The 21,636-nt window shown below is 38.2% G+C and overlaps 2 protein-coding genes across 14 annotated transcripts in view; one reads left to right on the forward strand and one right to left on the reverse strand.

The window, feature by feature from the left end:
* The window catches only part of pHCl-1 (pH-sensitive chloride channel 1), an 839,505-nt gene that overhangs the window by 678,717 nt on the left and 139,152 nt on the right, over positions 1–21,636 (reverse strand). The window lies entirely within an intron of this gene.
* On the forward strand, positions 10,375–15,123 carry LOC145679640 (uncharacterized). Its single transcript, XM_081750214.1, has one exon. It carries the CDS (start codon positions 10,375–10,377, stop codon positions 15,121–15,123), a length of 4,749 nt encoding a protein of 1,582 aa, XP_081606340.1.

A 21,636-nucleotide genomic window follows, 5' to 3' on the forward strand; every position in this document is an offset into this window, starting at 1 on the left:
GATACACGTCCTAGGTTAGTTACTAAGACAGTAGGTTTGAAACACTGCCAAATTATGCTCTATTGTCAGTTTACCTTATATGATTTTGCTACATGCTTTCATACAGTCCAAGATTCAATTGCATTTTTCTTCCTGATTAATCATCTTGTTTCGTTTTTGTGATGCTTAAATTTCGTATAATTATGTTAATTTTCCAGTAAATTTTGTAATTTTAGAACATCTATGGAACTTAACCTCATTATTTCAATACATGGAGCGGAGCAATTAAAACCTCGTCATCTCATACCTTGACACAGTATTTTCATTTGCTTTGGTTCACTACATCTATGAGTTCGATGCTCCAGTTCCTACGTCAATGATAGGATGGAGTTTGTTGCAATTTCGATGTCGATCTAAGCCTACTCATAAAGCTTGTGCTGCAAAAATATCGAATGTCCATAAATTATCTTTACAATTTTAGACTTTAATAACTTTTAAACTAAACTAGAAAATAACAAACAGTTTTCAACTTTGTAACAAAATGATTCACAAAGCTTTTTTTATTTTTCGGCTGAGGCAGATTTGACGAAAAATGGGAACGCCAGAGGAGAAAGCTCAGTGAGTAGCCTGGTTCGTAGAGACGACGTCTGATAAGAAATCTTCAGATAATGTGGAAGGGAACCGCCCTCCCGACAAACTATTCGGGTATAGAACACGTCATTTATGGAAACAGGTAGTGTTCTTCATTAATAGGAGCCCATTTGTTTCAGATGCCAACGTGGACAAGGTACCGCAGGCGTTTGCAAAAAGTATGACAAAATCAATGCATGCAATGGCCAAAGTTGGAAATGCCACGATCAATAGTGTACAAAGTCTTGCCTAAGAAATTACGTCTTTATACCTATAAGGTGCAGTTGTTGCAGGCACTAAAACCTATGGATAAACCTCAGCGCGAACAGTTTGCAGTGGATATGCTAGCCAAGATCGAAGCAAACAGTAACTTTTCGGAAAAGATTTGTTCCTCCGCTGATTGTAACAAAAGAAATACTGACCAAAGCTTAAACCCACAGTATAAGCTATAGTATATATGTAGTGTCTGATGAAGGATATGGTGGATATCCGAAACTGTAACACATCATAGTTTTTAAAACACAGTGTGCTTAAGCTTTGGTCAGTCTTCTTTTGTTTTAATATCCAATCCAAAGCCATGGATGTGTCATTCTCCGATGAGTCAACTTTTTTTTTTTTTTTTTTTTGTATCCTGTAAACTGAATCGTCGTAACGTTCATATATAGGGATCAGAGTATCCTCGTGTTGCACGTGAAATGGAAAGAGACAGTCTCAAGGTCAAGGTCTGGTGCAGACTTAGTAGAATTGCATCATTGATTCATCAGATAATCTACCGTCAACACTGATGTTTACCTGGACATGTTAAAAGGAGATTGCTGTGCCACAATAAAAACACCCGCAACCTAATGCCATATTCTAGCAGGTTTGGGCACCACTTCACTGATCCCTAAATGTCCGTTAATTTCTGGATAAAATATTTCCGGATAGGTGGATTGGACGAAATGGTCCGATTCTGTGGTCCCCATGACTAACAGGCTTCTTTTCATGGAGTTTTGTAAAGGGTCAGATGTATTAAACTAAGGTTACAGACCTACAGGACTTGAAGGCACGCATTCGCAATGCATTTGAACATGTCACCGTGGAGTTCCTGGGGCGTACATAGAGGGAAATTGAATACCGATTGGCCATTGGCCATGACACTAGGGGTGCACACATTGACATACATGCATGAACGAGTGTAGGACGTGTATAAAAGGAAACAAAACTATGACTTATCTTGCCATATGTTAAAAGCTGTTTATTATCTATTATACTTTTAAAACTATTCAAATTAAAGTTTAAAGATAATTTATGGACACTTAGTTCAATGTTGCCACGTGCTACGAGACTATTTTGCTACTGCCTGTAACTTACTTTCAGTTATTTATGTATAATTTCAATAACAGCGAAACAAAAATTTAGAAAAGACCTGAATAACAGTGAGCAACCATGGAGTAAAAAGCTTCTCATTTGAATGCTCGATGAACTTGGCAATAAGGAAGTACTTTTTTTTTCACTGTTCACCTGTTTCTCTCACTTTGCTTGACAGAGAAATTACAGAGTTTCGCTACTCTAAAAACAATTGAGTTGACGTATGTACAGGATGACTATGGGGTGCGAAGTCAATTATTACGCACTACTTCGTCAATATTTTGCTCTCGAGAAATGGAAGTATGAAACAAGCAGCAGATCACCTGACTTGAACCCCTGACTTTAACCATTCTAGATTTCGAAAAATTTGGAGAGTATGGTGTGATAATCCTGACATGTTGGATAGAATTGAAAGGCACATAGTGCAACGTTTAACAAATTATGTTGAGTATGACGCAGAACATGTACTCATTTCTTCCACAGACTGGAAAAGTGAATATGTTATTTCCTCCTTCTTACCATGGTAATCGCCATACTGCTTTACTACACAGATACCTTGTTCCTGTCGCTTGCCCTGGACTTTGCCGTAGTTATAGACCACAGCTTTTACCTTTTTTTCAGTGTTTCTTTTACTTTCATTTGTTGAAAATCCGAACATCTATCAGTATCGTTTTGGGTGTTGTATTTACCCCTAAAAATTACTATATAATATTTTTATTTAGTTTATTCACGCGTGTTGTATAAAGGGAAATGTCCATTTCCATGACAATGAGCAGGACATGAGAACGTAAGTCCATTGTTTTCAGATTCTGGTTAGCAATACTGCAAGTAGCCAATTAGAGTTGGCAGCACTGATGATAAGCGATCTTTCTCTGCCTAAAGTAAACTTTTTACATGTTCGTTGTGTCACACTTCGCTCGTCAGTTGCTCGTTGATGGCAAAAAGAGAGAAGCAGAGTAGATAAGAGAAATAGAACAAGATATTTCTTCTCAGAATACAAAATACTCTCTCTCTCTCTCTCTTGTTCAGCTGAATATTAAGCTGAAAACGTCAGCCGCGGTTAAGAAGTAAGATTTGGAGGCGTAAACCAGACAAGATATTGCAAGGTCGGTGGGACGTGCTCCTTGGTTAATCTGTTGGCTGAGAGAGGGGAATGTAGTTAGCTGAAATTCTCGCTTTTATTTGACAGCGCTTCAGTCCACAGAAGAACAACCGTTATTTGTGATGAAAATTTCGCCTACAAATGAAAACTTTCCCCATCTTGACTTTTAAATTCATACACAATCTACACAAATGGAACATCTTTGTGCTTTAAACATTATTATTCGTTAGAGATTCCTCCTGGCTACAGTGTTAGCGTACGTGCCTTTGATACTGAGGACCTGGGTTCAATTCGTGTTGAAGCCCATTTGATTCGGATTCCTGTTAAGCTCTAGGATCAAGTCTAATATATCCTCAGTGCTGAAAGAGATGTTAAACTCCAAAGGAAGCATCGAAATTAGAATGCCGTTTGATAAAAATTTCAGTTCAATTGGCTTGAAGCGAAACTGCATCTAAGCTGTTTGGAGGCTGAGAGTAGTTCGTCTGAAGTTGATAAGTATATATGAGAACTCACAACTTATCATTAGACAATTTCTGGTGATTTTGAAATGATATTGTAGACTTATTCATATATCATACCACACCATATCAGCTTCTTTATCTGAATTTGTCTTGTTGTCATAATGACACAAAAGTTTGACCATTATAACTATCTCAACATTCCAAAGGTAATTACGGTCCGCACATTTCTATCTACTGCGATGAATAAAACAAAATAATTGAAAAGAACACGATTTACGATCTGAATATATATTCTACGTGTCTTTGGACAAAAGTTGAATACTCAAATCTTTATTTACATTAAAATATTTTAAATATTGTCGCTTTTTACAAAATACTTTGCAAAGATAGAGGAGTGTGGTGTCATCTACTGCTGATAGTCGATCTCTTACACGCATCCTTAAAGAGAAACTAACGTCTATTTGATCGCTCTTCGTTCCTCAGAGAAAGACGATAAGTACGAGGAAACAATAACCGTTCTGCAGAATGGACGCAGAACGAAGAGCTAAATGGGTCGAAGAGTGAAAGCGTAAAACAAGTGACAATGTGCTCTGTAAATACCTGCTACCATGCATGTTAGTACAAAGCTATAATTGAGATTGAAATACATTTGCACTGTTACGTTATAATTACAAACCGGATGCTTAGACATTAAAACCCTGGGAAATAGGCAGTCAAATAGCCACTTAACATTTAAAAAATAGGCACTAAAATGTAACACGAAATAATGAAGGTATTTACTTAATACAATTAAAAAATAAATTCAAGTCATAGATAATGTTCAAAGAATATAGAAATATACCTGTTTATTAATATCTTCTTTTACTGTATATAGAAAAACGAAGGTGCACATGCATTCCATGTATATTTGGTAAATACATTCTCTACAGCACTTTATCCAAATTTTACAGTCCAGAATTTATAGTCGAAATTTTATACATTTATCAGTACATAGCATCCAAAGTTTTACAACATCTTATCACTACAAACAACACTTATATTTCTCGGAAGAGGTAGAATCCTTTCTTGATATACTAAATTATATGTTTTTCAACAATAACCTCTTATTTTGAAGAAAATGCATAGAATAGGGAAGATTAAGCACTAAAGTAATTATTTAGGCAGAATGAGCTAAATAGGCAAAAATAAAATTGGCTTATATTGAAACTATAGCCCCCATATAAACTTTAAAACGTTATTTCTGATCATATCTTTAATATTAAAGAACACGCATTTTGGCTAACATCCGGTATCTAGATATAATCAATTGAATTAACCCTTCTTTATATCATCAGGGTCCTTTTAGCCATTACCCATGTTACCAGCTAAGGAAAGAAAGCTCACTAACACACTAATTCTTGTGTGCAAATTTCAGAAGCTATATTGTTTCTTTCCTTAGGTTGTAGCGAAAAAATTTCAATATTTAGCATTGTGACTTCCCTCTAGAATCGCCACTTGAATGGAAGGAGGTAATTATAACATAAAAGAGAATGTCGTCCGAAATAACTCTGTAAAAAAAAACAGGATTTTTTTATTAATTTTCATTATTTTAAGTAAGTCTCCAAATCAGAATCTGGTAATGTTTAATTTGTCGTAATGATCGTCGGCACTAATCTGCACTTCAAGAGTCGTTAAATCCGCGGCTGTAGAATCGCTTTGGATGCAACTCGTCTATTCATGGTTCCGTGGACCATTTGACCTCTGAGTACCAAACAACACGCTCTGTGGATGTATCCCTCGGTTAACATAATAAAAAGAACGAAGAAGCAGTGTTTAATGTTCCCTGATAAGAACACATAACTTGAGCGCCAAAGACGTGCTCAGTGGAGGGGGCTCGCTTCTTCTTATCTCGTCGGCTGCAAGTAATGACCCGGAGGTGATCTCGTCTTCTCTCCTCATCATATGAGTTGTGACACTCTGCTCACCACCAGGCGATTACAAACGCCGTCCTTCCAAGGCTAAAATGGAGAACGGGCTATAAAACTGTTTAGATTGCACATTCACGACTTGACTTCAGGAACATTAGAAGGCAAACAGGTACCACAAAAAGCATTTCCTTATAAATACTCAATTTTACAACTTCCAAGAATATACAGGGTGTTTCGGAAGTTAGTCTACTAATTTCGCACTAAAATTCTTCTATCAAGAAGGAATGTTAACTTATTTATAATTCATTCTTTAATGTCCCAATCATTAGAAGGAGGACAATGATAAGCAAGTTACGCAATACTGTTAATTTTCCCTTCTGATAATACATTGTAACACTAGGACGACACGGTGGTTCAGTGGTAGAGCGCTTACCTCTAGTATCTAAGGTCCCAGGTTCGATTCCTGGTCAAATAATTGTGTAGTGGACAACAACGTGTCCCTGAGTTTTCTCGGGGTACTCCCATTTCCTCCTACTTTCTCATTCCACCAATGCTTCCATCATCATTCGCTTGCTTTAATCATCGTCTCCCTTAGCCTAAAGGACGTGAGACGATAAACTGAAATATTTCATTCCACAATTTTAATTAGTTCAACAGATACAACGTAGGTGAAGCTTAAAGGCAAAAACTCTTCTTTCCAATTTGGGGTAGGCCATAGGAGGTACAAGAACTCGATGGAATTAAGACTGAAAATTTTCTACACTTCAATACATACAGGAATGATGTAGTCACCACCACACTTCGGGGGGAGTTAAAGGGATCTGTACCTATTGTTGCTGCTCACTTTAGAACCAAGAATAAGTAATACGGAAGAATAACGAGTAGGGTTGAGCCTGCTCTACAGTTTCCAGTTAATTTGCAACCCTTCCTTTTTATGTAGTGTGCACGTCGGGATTTGATGCCCAGTGGGACATGATTGGATACATTATGTTGATTCAGATTCCATCTTAAACTGTGGCTTCAAATACAGTCTCGGTGCTGAAAAGGTATGCTAAATTTCAACAAAGAAGCACTATCAAGAAATGAAATCTTTAAGTTTTATGTCCCTCTGTTATGCCAATTAGGCTAAAGGAAACGGTGATGATGGAATGAATGAAACGGTGGAATGAAGAAAGTGGGAGGAAACGGGAGAATCTCGAGAAAATCGGCGCATGAGATGTTTGTCCACCACAAAGCTCACTGGGCACGAATTGGTACCAATCAGGGACTCCATGCATCAGAGGGAACGCTTTACCACTGAGCCACCATGGCCCCAATATCAAGAACAATTAGTTAACTATAATATAAAGTTTTTCCAAGAAACGCTTTTGTGTTTAGACCAATCATTTTCAAGTTATTGACCCCTGACGTCATGTTTGTTTCTTTCATTCTCAGTAAACCTGATGAACGGACATCAAGAGCTCATTGCAAATACCTGGGGTTCAAAAGGCTAGGGGTACCCACGGGACGAGAGGAGACAGAGCTCTTCTAATAGAAACATATTCACCTTCAGAGACGAGAAATCATTTATCATACAGATATATCTTTTCGAGACCTAAACTCTTGTTTAGTAGGCAACTCTAGAAATAGCAATGATAGTAGGCAAACAAGAACTCGCCAAAAGTCGATCTGTTGGTTGAGAAGGTAACGTTCTTTATATTCTTCTTCTACACCTCCTCTTCGGTTGCTTCTGCCAAGGATATTATAAAATAGAGGATCTGTCCTTACAACAAAATCTTGAAGCCATATGTCACAGTTTCTCCACCCCTACTCTGCCCACTCCGCCCAATAGGATCGCAATGTTTTGAGCCAACAATCATGGCGGAAACGAAAGTAGACAATCAGACGATGGCGGAAACGAGAGTAGCCAATCAGACGTACAGATGCTCGGTTGTTTTTTGGCTTCATCGATTTAATAGGATAATGATACATATGGGCAGATCCTCTATTTATAACATCCTTGGCTTCTGTACCCTTGTACCCCTCTTCTGTCAGCATACATTCACAATTCAGAAATGCCTGGCTGAGACGATAACTCTTTTCTCTCTTTAAACTCTTTTCTGATGACTACGTAAAACAACAACTTTTCGTTAGAAGTCTTTACTTTGTCTTATGTAATATTACATTTTTTTTTTTAATTCCCACAAAAATGTCCATCTTTATTCATTATTTCCTAAACAACTGATATTCGTGACCCTCAATTTCAGGGAGACTAATCTATTAAACCAACCCAACAAAATCAATTTCCAAGTTAGTTGAACTTGATATTTTAGATGTTAGTCTAGGGAATGGAACATGCTGTTTATAAGGCGATATCGCTCTTCTCAGCAAATGTTATAATGGTTCCTTCTGATCTATTTGGTATTCACATTACTCTAAGAGAGTGATCCGCAAACCAGAGAACTACTGCTGTGCAGGTCCGTCGCCAGACCGATTCCTTAGAGGTGCAGAAATGAGGTAGAGGGAGCAGTGATAAAGATATCAAAGAACACTACAAAACTGTTTATTTATACGAGGGGGAGTCAAATGAAAACCATAATTATTTTTTTAAATATTATTTATTGGTCACACAGGGTACAGAAGTAAATCACTTTTCAACATAGTCCCCTCCTCGTTCAATGCAAGTCCGCCAGAGCTTCGGAAGAGCCTGAATACCTGCAGAAAAAAAGTCTTTTGGGCGACGGCGCAACCACTCGTGCACCGCGTTGCGTACCTCTTCATCGGAGTGGAACTTCCTGCCGCCACTCCTTGCTCGCTCGCTTTGTTTCAGGCTAATGGTAATGCACCCATGTTTCGTCACCAGTGACGATTCGTGACAGGAAGGCATTACCGTCACGTTCAGCACGCCACAAAAGGTCTTCGCACGCATCAACACTTCGCTGTTTCAGTTCAGGCGTCAGTTGTCGGGGCACCCATCTTGCAGACACCTTATGGAACTGGAGAACTTCATTCACAATATGATGTGCCGATCCATGACTAAAAATGTCAATCGGTTTCACACCTTCACTTCGCAAAAACCGAATCACAGAACGCTGCTCCTCGCTGGTGCATGTGGCTAGTGGGGCTGCCATTTTGGAACTGTTGTTGCGCCGGTGTTTGTGCATCTGCCGGCTGCTGCCACCTAGGAGACATCCGGCATACTATCGTAAACAGGCATGCCAACTTACAGCTCACTGGCGCCATATGCGGATTTTTATTTCTACTTTTATGGCTTTCAGTTGATTTACCCTCGTAAATAGTATATTCCTAACGATTACGTGTGTATCGCCGTTAGATGACATGATCTGGTAGTTAACAGCCATATTCAGGTGTGTATTGAGCTGAATTTGAATGTGCCATTTACCTAGAAAACGCGTTTTTTCGTTACCGGTTGTGTTCAATCTGCAGGCGAACTATACTGACTATTGCTGGGCATCTGAGCTTCCATTACAGGAAATTGCGTTGCAGCTGGACTGTGTGATTTGCATCCCACTCCTCTTTACAGGCTTTTCACAGACCAATGACAATGCGGACTCTACAATGAAACAGGCGCCGCTTGAGGAGTCGGAGAGTATAGTGGTTCATTGGGCTAGCATTCGGACTCTTGATAGCAAGGATGTTATAAAGTAGAGGATTTACCCATACGTATCTTCATCACATGAACTCAATGAGGCCGAAAAACAATCGAGCATCGTCTGAGCCGGGACGTCTGATTGGCTACTCTCATTTCCGCCATGATTGTTGACTCGAAACATTGCGATTTTAGTGGCGCGGAGTGGGCAGAGTAGGTGTGGCGAAGCTATGACGTATGGCTTCACGAGTTTGTTGTCCGATCCTCTATTTTATAACATCCTTGCTTGATAGGGATTTTAGAGAAAGGAATTGCCCAAATTCCAGTTTCCTGTTCCGTACGGTGATAGAATTCCAGGGATGTTTTCACCGTATGTCTGTATGCCTTGGTTTGCACAATGCTGGGATTTCATACTGGTACATTTCAGTCAATACATGAGTCAAGCAGTTCGCAGCACTGAATTTGACGTTTCTCTCCACCTTTTGGAGACGTAGTTTACCCTTGTTCAAGAAACCGACCACAATGATAAACCCTTTTGGGAAAAGGTTCTAGCTGCTCACGTTAGTGTGATGGGTCCAGGGCATTGTGCTGCATTTACTTATAATACGATTCACTGTGGAATGATCTACACGAAGATTATGCATTTGACAAATTTCTCTCACGTGCCATGCGTGAACTTACGTACCTGGTTTTGTCATATTTAAAATTCTCTCCAACGTTTTATTTTAGAGGGGTCAAAAAATAATTTAGGACGGCCACTGCTTGCTCTAGCCTTTCCTGGTTATGGACAGTGCAAAACCTTTCACATGCTGCTTAATAAATGATAATCACTTATTCTACCTCTAAAAATACCAAATGAAGTACGTGTTCAGAACTAGCGTTCTTCTCAATAAAAACTAACGCCAGTAAGTAAATGAAGAGGCAGCAACATAAAAACTAATACTTTTTCTTCCCAGCAGAGGTGAGTGTGTGTGTGTAAAAACGTGACACCAAGAAAGCAACGGTAGCTACGTGTATTGTGTTAATATCGCATTAATCTACATATAACAATGTTCATCTAGCAACTTTGTTTGTATTTTTTGAATTCATATAATTTTGTGTGTTATGAAATACAAATATATTGAAGTCTCAAGCAACGTCGAAGAATTATTAAGAAACCAGCGCCTACACAAGGATTACATCGACCAAATGGTCCTCCGGGCCGGATCAGGATTCTACAGTGCAGTTAACAAGGTAGGTAGTGAGTGCATATTTCAATGTAATATTATCTTTGTATCACTTATACAAAATAAGCCTGTAAAAGCAAAGCCTCATTTAGAACGTAAGTGTTAAAAGTGTATTTAATTTGAGTGAAGCATGACGGACAGAATGAAAGAATTAGTTTTCAAGAGAGGTCAAATTAAGGCCAAACTCACTCGTTTTAAACCTTTTGTAGATAGCTTTACAGAAGATCAGAATATTACGCAGTTAGTGTTACGTTACGAGAAAATAAAACAGTGCTATGATGAATTTGATGCAATACAATCCGAAATAGAAATGTTACAGGGTTCATCAGAAATTGATCAGGAAACGCAAGAAAGAGATCAATTCGAGAATACTTATTTTGATTTAGCAGCTAAGACGGAAGTGTTCATAAATCAACACTGCTCCAGTGCAAAGAAAAATGAAAACAATGAAGCAAGCAATTCTAATCCATCAGTTAGGTTGCCGGTGATAAACCTTCCGACCTTTTCTGGAAGCTACGATGAGTGGTTGTCGTTCTATGACACGTTTCAGGCATTAATACATAACAATAGCACATTGCAGCCAGTGCAAAGGTTTCATTATTTACGTTCTTCTCTACGTGGTGAGGCTCTTGAAGTAATACAAGCCTTGGAAATTTCTTCTGAAAACTATGACGTAGCATGGACTTTACTCAAAGAACGTTTTGAAAACAAAAAGTATATTGTTAACAAACACGTCAAAGCTTTATTTGAAATGCCAATGGTGGAACGTGAGTCGGCTGTTTCGCTTAAATCTCTTTTAGACAGCACGGTAAAACATTTGAGGGCTTTAAAATCATTAGGTCAACCAACAGAAAGCTGGGATGCATTACTTATTTATTTGATTGCGACCAAACTAGACAATACAACACATAAGGAGTGGGAGAAAACACAATCAACGAATGAATTATCGAGCATGTCACAGCTGACACAATTTTTACAACAGCGTTGCCAAGTTTTAGACGCAGTTGATAATAAGCGTAGACCTAAAGAGACACCCTCAGTTCCAAATAACAAATATCAACAAACAAATAAGGCAGGTAAAAAGAGTTCTTACTCAACGACAGCACACGTAACGTGTTCCAACAACGATGCATGTCCCAGCTGTAAAGGCTCACACAAATTATTTCAATGCCAGTCATTGTTGAGAAAATCTATAGGAGATAGAATTAAAGAAGTTAAACGTCTTTCTTTGTGTATAAATTGTCTCAAACGAGCGCATAAGGCAAATGAGTGCTTATCAAGTAATTGTAAAATATGCAATAAAAAGCATAACACATTACTGCACTACTCGCGTTGTCCATCGCCCACTAGAGCGAATGAACCACAAGATGAAAGGGAAATAGGTCAAGGTCAAAACACGCTCGCTGCGACCACATCACTCGGGCAGGAATGTGAAGATAAGAATATTCGTTCTACAAACAGTGTACCGCAGAATCTTAGGAGACCACCAAGCGTTATGCTATCCACAGCTCTAGTATATGTTAAAGATAAACAGGGTAATTTTCAAATGTGTCAAACACTTCTCGATTGTGCTTCTCAGTCCAACTTCCTAACAAATAGAATGGTTCAATTATTGGGACTAACAAAGAGTAATAGCGTTGTACACATAAATGGTATAGGTAATGCTAATACAAGGTCATGTCATAGCGTTCAGGCTACAATTAAGTCAAGACATAACAATTATTCAGCCACATTAGACTTCATCATATTGCCGCAAATATCACAAGACTTGCCTATGGTTCGTGTAGACACGTCATCGTGGGAAATACCTTTCAACATTGAATTAGCAGATCCTAACTTTAACATACCACAGCGTATTGACATGTTGTTGGGGGCGGAAGTATTCTTTGATCTACTTTGTGAAGGGCAAATAAAACTCAAGGCAGGGTATCCAACCTTGCACAAAACATTGTTTGGCTGGATTGTAGCTGAAAAAATAGACAATCAACCACACATTTCGACAAATGTGTGTCACCTCTCCACAACAGAAAAAATACACGAGCAATTACAAAAATTCTGGACGATAGAAGAATGTTCAACAAAACATCCATTAAGTCAAGAGCAGGCAGAATGTGAAAGACACTTCAAAGAAACACACCGGAGAGACGAGACTGGGAGATTCATCGTCAGACTTCCCTTTAAAGAAAATGTGGGGAATCTTGGTAAATCCAAGGAGATTGCAACGAGAAGACTTTATTCAATGGAAAAAAGGCTTATGAAGGATCCTGAGAAAAAAAGGGCATATATAGTGTTCATGAAAGAGTACGAAGATTTGGGCCATATGGAAGAAATAACTAGAGCAGAGAGCGATACAATGATGCCAGACTACTATCTTCCCCATCATTGCGTAATGAAGGAGAACAGTACTACTACCAAACTCAGGGTTGTATTTGATGCATCGTGCAAAACAACTTCTGGAGTTTCATTAAATGAGACGATGAGAGTCGGGCCTACAATCCAAGAAGAACTATTTTCCATAACAGCAAGATTCAGGCAACATCAATACGTCATGACAGCTGACATAGAGAAGATGTATCGCAACATTAGGGTACATGATTCAGATGCAAACTACCAGAAAATACTGTGGAGAGAAAACCCTCAAGAAGCTATAAAGATATATCGACTCAAAACTGTAACATATGGTACTGCAGCAGCTCCTTTTCTAGCCACTAGATGTCTTCAGCAACTAGCCATAGAAGAGAAGAATAATTTCCCTAAGGCAGCAGAAGTTGTAATGAGAGATTTCTATATTGATGATCTTCAAACAGGGACAAACACGAAGAAAGAACTACATGAATTACAAGGTCAACTCACAACTCTTCTGCAAAGAGGTGGGTTTTGTTTGAGAAAATGGTGTAGCAACGACACTTCACTCCTTTCAAAAATACCCAGTGAACTTCAAGAATCAAATTTCACCATTCAACCAAATGATGATTGCATCACAAGAAGTTTAGGATTGTTGTGGAATCCCATTAAAGACACATTTTCTTTCTCTGTCAAACCAAGAAACAACCCTCAACAAATCACGAAGAGGACTATTCTTGCTACAGTAGCGAGCATATTTGATCCCTTAGGATTAATAGGACCAGTTATTCTTAAGGCAAAAATATTTCTGCAACGTTTGTGGGAATTAAAATTGAATTGGGATGAAAAGGTTCCAGCCCCATTGCATTCAGAGTGGGAAACTTTTGAGCAGCAACTTCAAGAGTTGGAATCACTACATGTTCAGCGGAAGGTTATTCAAGAAACACAATCGCAGGTAGAAATTCATGGATTTTGCGACGGATCTCAGAATGGATATGGAGCTTGTATATATGTAACATCTAGCACAAAAAATGGAAAATTCACAGCAAACTTACTATGTTCAAAATCTCGAGTAGCACCTTTGAAGAAGACAACTATTCCTCGCCTAGAACTTTGTGCAGCTTTGTTACTTGCACAGCTAACTCAGAAAGTAATACAAGCATTACATTGCAAGATCGATAAGGTTGTTTTATGGTCAGATTCCACCATTGTATTAGCATGGATAAGAGGACCTTGTTCTCAATGGAAGACGTATGTTGCAAATCGTGTAGCGGAAATTCAACAGTTGACTTGTAACTATGAATGGAGACACATCAGAACAGAGGAGAATCCAGCAGATCATATATCGAGAGGATTAACACCGTCAGAAATTCTTGATAATGAATTATGGTGGCATGGGCCTTCCTGGCTATCTGAGAAATTAGACTCACAGACGAGGGAAGATGTTTGTGACCTAAGCGATGTTCCCGAGCAACGAAGAAATACAGCAGTAATGGTTTCTACAACACCGTGTCAACTCTTAGACAAATATTCTTCATTAAGAAGATTGCAACGTGTAACGGCTTATTGCCTACGATTTGCGCACAACATGAGAAGATCTAATTGTGACAGACAGCATGGACATCTTACAGTAAGTGAATTACATGAAGCACTCGAATGTCTTATTAAACTATCACAACAACAAGCATTTCACAAGGAATTAAATGCATTGAGATCAGGAAAGGAAGTCGACAACCAAGGTCAACTGAGAAATTTGAACCCATACTTGGATGAGAGGCAAATCATCAGAGTCGGAGGAAGATTAAATGCAGCAGATCTTACTGAAGGACAGAAACATCCTATTGTACTTCCAGCTAACTGCAACTTGACAAAGTTAATCGCTCAAGAAGAACATAAGAAGCTATTGCATGCCGGACCTCAATTATTGTTATCATCCTTGCGACAATCATATTGGCCAATACGTGGACGAAACTTGGTTCGTCAAGTTGTGCATCAGTGTGTCACATGTTTCAGAAACAATCCTAAATATGGTAAAAAGATGATGGGAGATCTACCAGCTGACAGAGTTCAACCAACAAGACCATTTCTTCACAGCGGCGTTGACTACTGTGGGCCCATTTACCTTAAATCGAGTAACCGACGGGGAGCCAAACTCCATAAGGCATATATAGCACTTTTCGTGTGTTTTGCGACTAAGGCGGTTCACATTGAACTTGTTAGTGATCTAACTACAGAGGCGTTTATTGGAGCATTAAAGCGATTCATGGCTCGTCGAGGAAAATGCGCTAAACTGTATTCTGACAATGCAAGTAACTTCGTTGGTGCAAAAAGGGAACTACAAGAATTGAAGACTTTATTTGAATCAGAACACCATAAAGAAAAATTACATAACTTTCTAGCAGCTGATAACATCACGTGGGTTTTTATTCCAGCAAGATCACCAAACTTTGGAGGCTTATGGGAATCATCAATTAAATCTCTCAAATATCATTTAAAGAGAGCCGTGGAAATGCTTCACTCACCTACGAAGAGATGAACACTATTTTGACACTGATTGAGGCTTGCTTAAACTCTAGACCCTTAACACCATTATCAAATGATCCAAACGACCTACATCCTTTAACACCTGGTCATTTCCTAATAGGCGACGCACTCACTACCATGTCAGAACCTAACTTGAAAAATATTCCTGTCAACAGACTTTCGAGATGGCAATACATACAACAACTTCATCAGCAATTTTGGTCCAGATGGTCAAAGGAGTATCTATCAAGTCTTCTAGAACGATCCAAGTGGAGAAGAAAATTCCCCAATCTTCTGGAAGGTGATTTGGTGCTCATCAAAGAAGATAACATTCCACCTCTAAAATGGAAAACTGGACGTATTGTGCAATTGTTTCCTGGGAAGGACGGAATAGTACGAGTGGCGACAGTGAAAACTACCAGAGGTACAACAACAAGATCTATTCGTCAATTGTGCCCGCTTCCTAAGGAGAGTTAATGTGTTGGTGTTATTCATTGTGTGTGCATTAGGTGATTCATAGTGTGTTGTGTTGTGTGTGCATTATTCTGTTTATGTTTATATCATTCATTCATAACTTGTGTTATCTATTGTTGTGTATATTAAGTTCATGAACCAAATTAATCATTCATAGATTTGTTGAAGGAATTCCTTCAAGGCGGGCGGTATGTTCAGAACTAGCGTTCTTCTCAATAAAAACTAACGCCAGTAAGTAAATGAAGAGGCAGCAACATAAAAACTAATACTTTTTCTTCCCAGCAGAGGTGAGTGTGTGTGTGTAAAAACGTGACACCAAAAAAGCAACGGTAGCTACGTGTATTGTGTTAATATCGCATTAATCTACATATAACAATGTTCATCTAGCAACTTTGTTTGTATTTTTTGAATTCATATAATTTTGTGTGTTATGAAATACAAATATATTGAAGTCTCAAGCAACGTCGAAGAATTATTAAGAAACCAGCGCCTACACAAGGATTACATCGACCAGTACGTTCTTGGCCAACCACTTATAAAATAAACAATTTTAAAGAAATTAGAACGCTGAAGAAAAAGACAAGATTATCACGGTTTCTGCAAGTTCAATTCTCTTCTTGAACAGTTCCCTCCTTGGCGTCACAGCCGTTCCCATTTGTGAAGTCTATGTGTTCATATATATGTATGACCCTAATCTGATGCTAATTTAGCGAATATTTATAATTTCTGTTTTTAATTTCAAATCATGTTTTACTTATTAGTTGATTTGATTTAATTTTCAGTTTAGTGTCCCTTTCAGCCCCGAGGCTATATGAGACTTGGAGCTATAGCTTAACGTGGGATCCAAACTACATGAGCTCCCGCAGAGAATTAAACCCGGGTCTGCCATTCCAAAGGTGCGTACGCTAGTCGTTTAGCCACAAAAGAGCTATTTTTTATTTATTAGTAATTATGCGGATACACTTGAAACATTTAAACAGAACTAAGGGGACTGTTTGGAAGGAACTCGGCCAGGATCTACAGGGTGTTTCAAAATAATACCGACAACGTTTGGGAGGTAATCCCTGACACCAAAATAAGCCAAAAAGTATAAAGTAACCTGCGTGTACAAATGCTTCCTTTCGGAGTTATAGACTGCTGAAAACAAAAAAAAATAAACTTTAAAGGTCCAAAATTATGGGACCTCCATAGTCGGGTCAAGACTTCACTTAGGAACTACAGGTAGTATGTGCCCTATCCAAAAATCCATGTTTCAGAATCTTTTATAGCGGTAAGTTTGTGAGTACTTCAAATTACATGCCCGTAGCCAAACTTCCTCTATAAAAATGTTGCGTGAGTACCTTAAGATTCTAAAACATGAATTTTTGGGTAGGGTATACATCAGTTCCTAAGTGAAGTCTTGAATCGAAAACGGTAGGTCCAATAGTTTCGGAGCTATGTTCATTTTTTTGTTTTCTGCAGCCTATAACTCCGAAAGGAAACATTTGTGCACCCAGGCTGGTCTATACCTTTTTTTTTTTTTCTTATCTTGGTGTAAGGAATCACCTCCCAAACGTTGTTGGTGTTGTTTTGAAACACTCTGTACATCCTGAAGGTATTGTTCCGATCTGTGCCTCATAAGACTGTGGGAGAATTTCAATTAGAATGAATGGCCGCAATATTCGAATTTGCTTTTATGTTAAATATTAGGTCTGAAACTCAGCATCGCCAACGGGAATCGAATAATGAGTAAATAGATAAAAGCGTGCACGATAACCGTTCTCTTACACGACACCCGAAACAATGAATAAGAAAGAGGAAGAAGAAGAAAATAAGACACATTTTCATGGTTTGAATTCAGTTTAATTTTTATTCTGTTTACAACGTAGTCTTTCATTCATCGATTAAAGAAGAAACGAACTGAACACGTAACTAAGGATTTTCTTTTTGTAGATCCGGAAAGATCATAATTTGAGAAAGTTCTTTATCCTGCCATTCGCTGCATAGATCCAATAAAATTAATCATTTGTTGTAGGTTGATCCGTTATTTCCCGGCGGGAGTTAATGTTAAGCCCTGTTCTTAGAACAAACCATAAAGATCAGCCCTGCGTTCCCAACAGAAATTCCTATCATGCTTCCACTCCAATGGACAATGGAACAGAGAGGAAAATGGCTATTTTTAGAAGACGACGCGAAAGCAGAGAAAGGTAATAAAATGGAGGCGATGAGAAGATGATATAAAATCTTGTCTTTTCTTTGGCACTGTTCCTCTTTTGGTCTGCGGAAGGATCTGCTTTAGTCTACTCAATAAATATGTCGCCTTTTTCCGCATTTCTTTCGTTTCTGTTGTGGCCAGACGACGTCCATTATTATTTCACGCGAGTCTTCTGCGTTTTCAATCAGTGTTTTTTTTTCTCTCTATTCAGTAACTCAGGTTCGTTCATACATTTTTAAAACTTCATAAGAAATACCTGCTGTCCAACTAACACCAAAATCTATTTTATAGTTAATTCATTGGACTAAAATACATTTCATTGATTTCTTTTAAGCATGTAGCGCAATTCATCAATGGGTGGGAACAGACCATACAATTTAATTAACTCCTATTATGTTACGGTTATCAAAACAGAGAGATGATTTTAGAGAATATCAGAATTCTTGATGAGACCATCATGTTCTTAGAAGATTACAACTTTTCTAACATATACTAAATGAATATTAAACTACTGATGGGCCGCGGTGGCTCAGTGGTAGAGCGTTCACCTCTGGTGCTTGGGGTTCCGGGTTCGATCCCAGCCCCCGCCAAGTGAACTTTGTGGTGTACAAACACCGTGTGCGTGGGTTTTCTCGGGGCTCTCCCATTTCCTCCCACTTTCTTCATTCCACCATTTCATTCATTACTCATCATCACCGCCTTCTTTAGCCTAATCGGTATAATCGTGGGACGTAAAACTCAAAGATTTCATTTAAACTACTGATGCTGTATATTATAGAGAGAGCTAAAATTTTATTGTTATTTGAAATTTTCGTCTCCTTGCCCTTAAACAATTGAAGACCTTGGTTCAAGACTTCAATTTTACATTTGACAAAACTTTGTTAAAAATAAATTTATTGTCCTTTCGCCATCAAACTTTTGGTAAAGAAAGGTTTTACCCTATAATAACATATGTCTTTACAAAAAAGTTTCGAGGCCAGAGTAAACTAAGTTAATTTTTAAGAATGTCCATCTGCAATCCTGAAACAAATGTAAAATTGGAGATGTCCCCTTCTTGCATCGAGGTCTTCAATTTCACAGTTAATAAAAATGGCTGATTTTTTACGTTTTCTTGGAACATATCTCTCAAATCATTCCGCGTGGATTATGATGCAGCATAAGAACATTATGTACTTTGAACATTTCTGGAGGCTTGTGGTATAAAGTTGCAGTATATTTCATGGAGTTCAACACTCTAATGATCTGCAGTGATGGCTTCCTCTCAACGGACAAAGATGCTAAATTAACTGCACCACATATCACCATATCAGCATCGACATCTTCTACACTGAGAATAAAAAACTATGTGGCGTACGTAAAAGCGTAAGTTACATGTGTAAATCCTATAGTTTTTCAACTTAACATACAGCAAACGTATAACTGAAAAAAGTATATTTTATACATACACTTTCCGTACAAGTGTTCCGAATAAACACACTTTCCGTACGAAGGGAAAAAACTGTATATAGCCAGTCATGATCTCGCATACAGATGGACGTACGTAACATATACCTGACGTATGTAACATACGTATACGTGTGTAATAAACGGAAGACTGTTAGATGTGGGACATCCTGCAGCGGTATGATGTAACATCTAAGTAAGAAAAAGCCAGTACATATGTAGCATATGGATAATGTATGCTTCGTACTTATTTCGGCAGTAAACATAAAGACTCCGTATATTTGTACAGCGGTGGACACTTCTAAATGGTACAGCCATATGGAGATTTACGGCTAAGGTGTACCATTTAGAAGTGTCCACCGCTGTACAATATACTGCGATGGGTGTTTTGAAAACCGACCTGGATTTTGATCAAGATCCAGCAACTATGCCGTGACGCTTATGATTACCGTAGCAGATCTATTATTTTAAAAAAAATCAAATGTGACAATTCGATGCAGTTAACTTTCCCGGTTATTCCTTACACTCACAGAACTGCACTACTTCTCCAAACGGCTAAACTCATTGGCCGGTGTCAACTTATAAGCACCAACGAGTCCAATGTTTTCACTTTACTTGTTGTACGGAGCAATCGAACGACAGTGGTATGGTATATGTCTAACATGACTACAATGTCACCCACACTTTTCAAAGGATCTGATTCGATCATATCCCTGAAGAAACTATCTAAACAAGATGTTGGTTGATGCCCACGGGGCTCAACTTGGAATGCTTGAAGAAACGAAATTTGACAAACCAACAGCAAATGGTACATTTATTCTCCGTTCTTGGCCCAAATCCACTGTTAATAGTTTTCGCAGCTTGCTTATACCTAGGTAGAATGTTCCAATTTGAATTCATAAAAAGCAAAATCTCCCCATTGTATGTTCCCCATGGTGTACTTTGAAACTATCCTGTTCAACAGCGCACTGCCTCCTGATTACCTCAGTCTGTTCGCTGGACACGTAGTTTGTGATGCTAGATGCGTTACCTAGCCCTCCAGACGACAATGTGGATATTTCATTCTCACCAACCTAATATATGAGTAAGGAAACTTATTACATTCTGCTCATTTATCTTTAACCAATATCAACTCAACTAATCGGATGATCACGATAACTTAAAGAAAATATAAACCATTTTGTTAAAATAGAATAGTTTTACGTCGTTTATACTGGATTTGAAGATATAACTGCCGTTTGTCCCCTTGTTCTTAATGAATTGCAACAGAAAATAATATAGTCATTTCATAAGACTGAAGGAAAATCATATACAAAGTTTCATTAAAATCGGATAAATTTTACGAGATTTGTCGTAGAAGAGACAGACATAAATATGCCGGATGAGCCTAATGGTAGAATCTCGTTTCAATGAATATTAAATGAATATCTAATTTCCATAAATATTACTCAACATAATCTCTGCCCTTATAACTCATAAAATGGTAAGGCTAGCATGCGGATAAGTTGGTCAGTACGTCGTGTAATTTCTGACTTTCTAGACTGGAGTTTGCTATACTTTAATTCAAGTAGTTCCACAACTGCCTTACAGTGCAGTAGTCAATATGAAACATTATATACTTTTACTGGAAATTAAACAGCAGTGGGAGCTCAAGTGGTTCGGAGTCCACGTTAATCAGTAGGTTCACGTCTCATATTGGCCTCGCTGCTGAACGGGGCGTTAAACTCAAACTCAACTCAACTTACTGGAAATTAAACATCAGACTTCGGGAAAAAATCCCTAACCATTTGGCTAACAAAAACCAGCTGATTCATGCATGTAAATCAACCTATCGATTTGATGTCCGAAATGTTTTTGTAAGGTAAACTGTTCTAAGAGACACTTGTTGAGAAAGTATTACAAACTATTTACTGGAAACAATATCTACTCTTTTTCAGTCTATACTTCTGTGCAGCCGTTTCCTTAATGTGTGACTCGAGTTCGATACCAAGTAAAAACAAAGACCTTTCTGTATTGATCGTTACAATAGGACAATCCAAGTAAAGTAAAAAGTAACTGACTCTGTGTCACTAATCTAAATTAACTCCAGAGAATGTGTGAATTAGAATCTAAGTTCTCTTTTCGTATATGATCATGGAAGTTTATCATTTGTTCTCTCTAAGTGTTCCTCCGTCCTCTCTTTTCAATTTAGTCTCTTGAAGGCGAAATAATGCAGTGGGGAACTGCATATACTATGAGGTTTAGTGCACCTGCCAAATTTACTATGCTCAAGCATCGTCGTTGTTCAGAGTCCACGTTAAGAGTATGCTCAGGCCTTCATAACCTCGGTGTTATATAAGATCGCAAAAGACAAAAACTCAAATTCTTTATAATTTGCTTTCTATACAACTAGTAGCGTGCGGGAAGTTTATAAGT

This window comes from Thermobia domestica, chromosome 2, assembly GCF_964235325.1.
Source record: "Thermobia domestica chromosome 2, izTheDome1.hap1.1, whole genome shotgun sequence".
NCBI classification, from domain to species: Eukaryota; Metazoa; Arthropoda; class Insecta; order Zygentoma; family Lepismatidae; genus Thermobia; species Thermobia domestica.

Coding starts and splice junctions, on each gene's coding strand:
- LOC145679640 (XM_081750214.1), top strand. CDS start 10,375: ATGACGGACAGAATGAAAGAATTAGTTTTCAAGAGAGGTCAAATTAAG.